General features: G+C 38.7%; 1 protein-coding gene across 1 annotated transcript; it reads right to left on the reverse strand.

Annotated features, from left to right (window-relative positions):
* Positions 1–3,410: 3,410 nt before the first annotated feature.
* On the reverse strand, positions 3,411–4,175 carry LOC121865371 (probable inactive receptor kinase At1g48480). The gene has a single exon (XM_042364703.1). It carries the CDS (start codon positions 4,173–4,175, stop codon positions 3,411–3,413), a length of 765 nt encoding a protein of 254 aa, XP_042220637.1.
* Between the last annotated feature and the right edge of the window lie 58 nt (positions 4,176–4,233).

Consider the following 4,233-nt stretch of genomic DNA (forward strand, 5'->3'; position numbering starts at 1 on the left):
CTACATATAACACCATCCATCATCACTACATATAACACCAATCATCATCACTACATATAACACCATCCATCATCACCACATATAACACCACCCATCATCACTACATATAACACCATCCATCATCACTACATATAACACCATCCATCACCCCTACATATAACACCACCCATCATCTCTCCATATAACACCACCCATCATCACTACATATAACACCATCCATCATCACTACATATAACACCATCCATCATCACTACATATAACACCATCCATCATCACTACATATAACACCAATCATCATCACTACATATAACACCATCCACCATCACTACATATAACACCATCCACCATCACTACCTATAACACCAATCATCATCACTACATACACCATCCATCATCACTACATATAACACCATCCATCATCACCACAGACATACTTCTTTGTTTTATATAGATTAGATGGGTCAAATTTACTTCTCTGACTCCCATAAGTATTTAGATTTTTAGACTCAAGATGAGTTATTAAATGCTGTTAAAAAAGGAAAATCTACAGCACCAGGTGAAGCCTGTGTGACTTAGGAAATTTGGAACTGCTTAGTTAGTATGGAAAATAGTCCATTATTAGATTTATTCAACATGAGCTATACAGAGGGTAGATTACCAACAGAATGGAAGAAAGTGATAGTTATCCCTGTCCCTAAGGCAACTGGTGGATACAGGCCAGTGTCTTTAACATTTTGTTTTTGCAAGATAATGGAGAGAATATTATTACATAGGCTTGTATATATTGTGGGGGAAAATCTATCTTGTAATTTATTTGGTTTTTTGGAAGGGAAATGTACTTCAGACTGTGTTATAAAATGTTTATCAAATGATGCAGACAGATGTAGAGTTTTGTGGATTTACAAGGAGCATTTGATAAAGCTCACAGTGAAGTAGTTATGAATGAACTGGCTGCTCTAGGGGTATCAGGGGAGTTGTTACACTGGATAGGTGACTACTTGCATGGAAGGAGAGCCTGTGTATGGTATCAGGGATGTTTGTCTGAGGAAAGAGCACTTGAACTAGGGGGAGTATTGAGCCTAATGTTATTTAATGTGTTAATGAACAAGATAGCCTGACACAAATATCCCACAGGAGTTGTAACCATCATTTATGCAGATGACATCATATTTCAAGGAAACTCTGTCAAAAATTTGCAGATTGCATTAAATAATTTTAGTGTTCTTTCTCAAAAGATGGGCTTAGTTATCAATGAAGAAAAAACCAAGTGTGAATGTAAAGGAAGAGGAAGTGAATCCGTTTTTCTAAATGGAAATTTTTTTGAGAAATTGTCAATGTATAAATATTTAGGAATATATATTGGCTTTACTAGTGAAAGTAAAGAGGCAGAAATACATCATGTCCTCATTCAATGTAGAGCAAGATTACAGCCCTTGAAGGCTCTAGCATGTTGTGGTAAAGGTGCTGGGGTACCCATACTGAGAATGATGTATATTTCTACCATCAGATCACTTATAGACTATGTCCTCTCTTGTACTGCTGAAGGAAGGCTACAGGAGCTTGAGATCATGCAAAATGATGCAATGAGAATAATTTTAGGGTGTCAAAAGGATGCAATGATTGAGATAATGAAAATGGAACTATGGTTACAGAGCATTTCACAGAGGGTCAATGAAATTAATACAGTTGCAGCAGTTCGATTAATGAGAGGGAACAGTGGGGGTAAATTTGCACAAGATATAAATGATGGTTTAAAAGGTAAACGGACCTTCTGTAGGCAAGGCAAGGGAGGATGCATGAATGGATTAGTAAATATTATTAAAATATTTAATCTGGCAGACTGGTGTACAGCTGTTCAGAAGAGTTGTAAGAATCCACCCTGGGAAGAACGAGAAGTAGAGTTAGACATAGTGCCTCTCACAATGAAGAAATTATTACATGAACCAGGACAGTTAAGGGCTTTATATGGGAATTAGATTAGTAATTTGCCTAAAATAAACACATTGCATGTATATTGTGACGGTTCAGTTATGTCAAGTGGCAGGGCAGGGTGCGGGATCCTTATAAGACAGTACACAGAACAAAGGAATGATGACATCAAAATTGGACTTCGGTTGAGCAGTTTTATTTCATCAACACAAGCTGAGTTATATGCAATCTTAGTAGGGTTGGAAAATGTTGTAAATGTGTATAAAGATGCATATTTTTTTGTTGATAGTAGGGCAGCTTTGGATTCTTTGAACAGTGGGAGTCCAGTCTTTGAACACATTATTGGTTCATGTAGAAAATTAGTAAATACAATAAGGAAAAATGGCCATAATGTTCAATTTGTATGGGTCCCGTCACATGTGGGGATTGGTCTTAATGAAGCAGTAAATATAATAGCAAAACGAGCCACGGAAAAGGCCGAGATCGACATAATATGTACTAAAACCTTGAAACAATTAAGGAGCAAATTACGGAAAATACAATCAATAGAAGATAATTTCAAAAGGAATGAAATATACGAGAAAAGGGAAACAATGAAACATTACCATCATGTTCTCATGAACACAAAATTTTCATATGGGAAAGATGGGAGTAGGTGGAAAGATTCAGTGTATATGAGGTTAAGATTAGGATATAAATATTATTGGGAACTTGGAGCTGAGAGAAGTGAACAGGATAAAGAATGTAGAGTTTGTAGAACACCCAGATCCCATACCCTGCCACATTATATACTGGAATGCCCATTGCTTAATGTATATAGAAATGCCCATATAAATAATGTCCCCATGCAAATAGAGTGGATGTATAAAAATAGGAAAATAGATGATATATTAAAGAAATATAGAAATTTTTCATCTAGAATATAACTATGTATGTATATAACTGATTATATGAAATATTAGGGATTTATGTGAGACCTGAGAGGGACATTCCTGGATTGGGGTGGGGATGACTTATGTCACTTCATCCCTTTGAGATGTACTAATGTTTTTTGTATCTCAATAAACGTATCAATCAATCTGTACCTAGACATGCAGACTAGATTTTTCTGATGGCTTGTGATGAGTTAGGAACGATTTAGACCTTCAATCCTATCATAAATAACTAGTTTTCTCAGTCACGTGATGTTTTAGCAACTTTAACCCTTATTTTGTAGAGTTTTGGTCCCAATTTATTTAAAAATATAATTAACATCGTGAATTTAAGCGTTTTCCTTACCCATTGATCTGCCATCTTATGAAAAAAAGTCCAAGGTTGTGCTGTTGAAGGTTTGAGTTAGGGGAATGTTGAAGTCAGGCGGACAAGGAATCGGATGCAAGGTTTACCTGTCGTTTGAGTTTTGTTTTTCGTTTCGTTCAGATACGCTGTGGGAAGGTGAGAGATAGTGTGTGCTTTATAGCTTGGGGCCTAAAATTTTTTCTTCAACTGATGATTTCTCGGAATTCTCGGAGGAGGTGTGGTAGTGATGGCCGGTCAGTGCGGCGCTTGGTCATGGCCTTCTTGGCGAGTTTTGTGACCTCTGGATGGTCCCCTGGGGCCTCCTTGATCAATTCCATCAGGACAAACCCGAAAGAATATGTATCTGAATTCTTGGTGGTCCTAAACCCACGGCAGACTTCAGGGGCCATCCAGGGGAAGTCCTCGTGTAGGCAATCAGCGCTGACTTTACAAGACTTACCGATCTCACAGGCCAGACCGAGGTCAATGAGGCTGACCTCTGGCCGGGATGAGGGCCCTTGGATCATTATGTTATCCTCCTTGATGTCATTGTGTGCTAGACCTTTCGTGTTCATCTCAAGGATTTTCTCACCAAGGAGGAGCCCCAGTTGTATAAGGTCATATTGGCAGATCAGGTTATCTTCAGAGAGAAGGTGGTTGAGTGTGAGCTTACCCCTGAAGGACTGGAGGATCGCTGGAGGTTTTGGACAGTACCCAAGTACCTTAGGAATCCCCCCAGCACCATCGAGGGCATACATCTTGGCAGCCTCATCCTTGAAGAATTTTTTGGCTGATGGTGACACTGCCTTTTTCAAAACAGCTACATCATTTCCCCACTTGACAAGGTAAGCAATTGCGTGCGCTCCCTCCCCAAGAATTTCCGCTCCGTCTTGTAGGAGGTCAGTCACGTCCTCAGGGAGAAGCTCACACACCCAATCTTGGAAGTTTTCTGTTTTTCGGCAAGCCATTTTTAATTATCTGTATCAACTCAGCCTTCTCCAGGACATCAAATTATTATTTGGGGGT

This window comes from Homarus americanus, unplaced genomic scaffold (assembly GCF_018991925.1).
Source record: "Homarus americanus isolate GMGI-L3 unplaced genomic scaffold, GMGI_Hamer_2.0 scaffold30512, whole genome shotgun sequence".
NCBI classification, from domain to species: Eukaryota; Metazoa; Arthropoda; class Malacostraca; order Decapoda; family Nephropidae; genus Homarus; species Homarus americanus.

Bases quoted from the DNA above. Each gene is read 5' to 3' on its own strand.
- LOC121865371 (XM_042364703.1), bottom strand. From the start codon at position 4,175: ATGGCTTGCCGAAAAACAGAAAACTTCCAAGATTGGGTGTGTGAGCTT.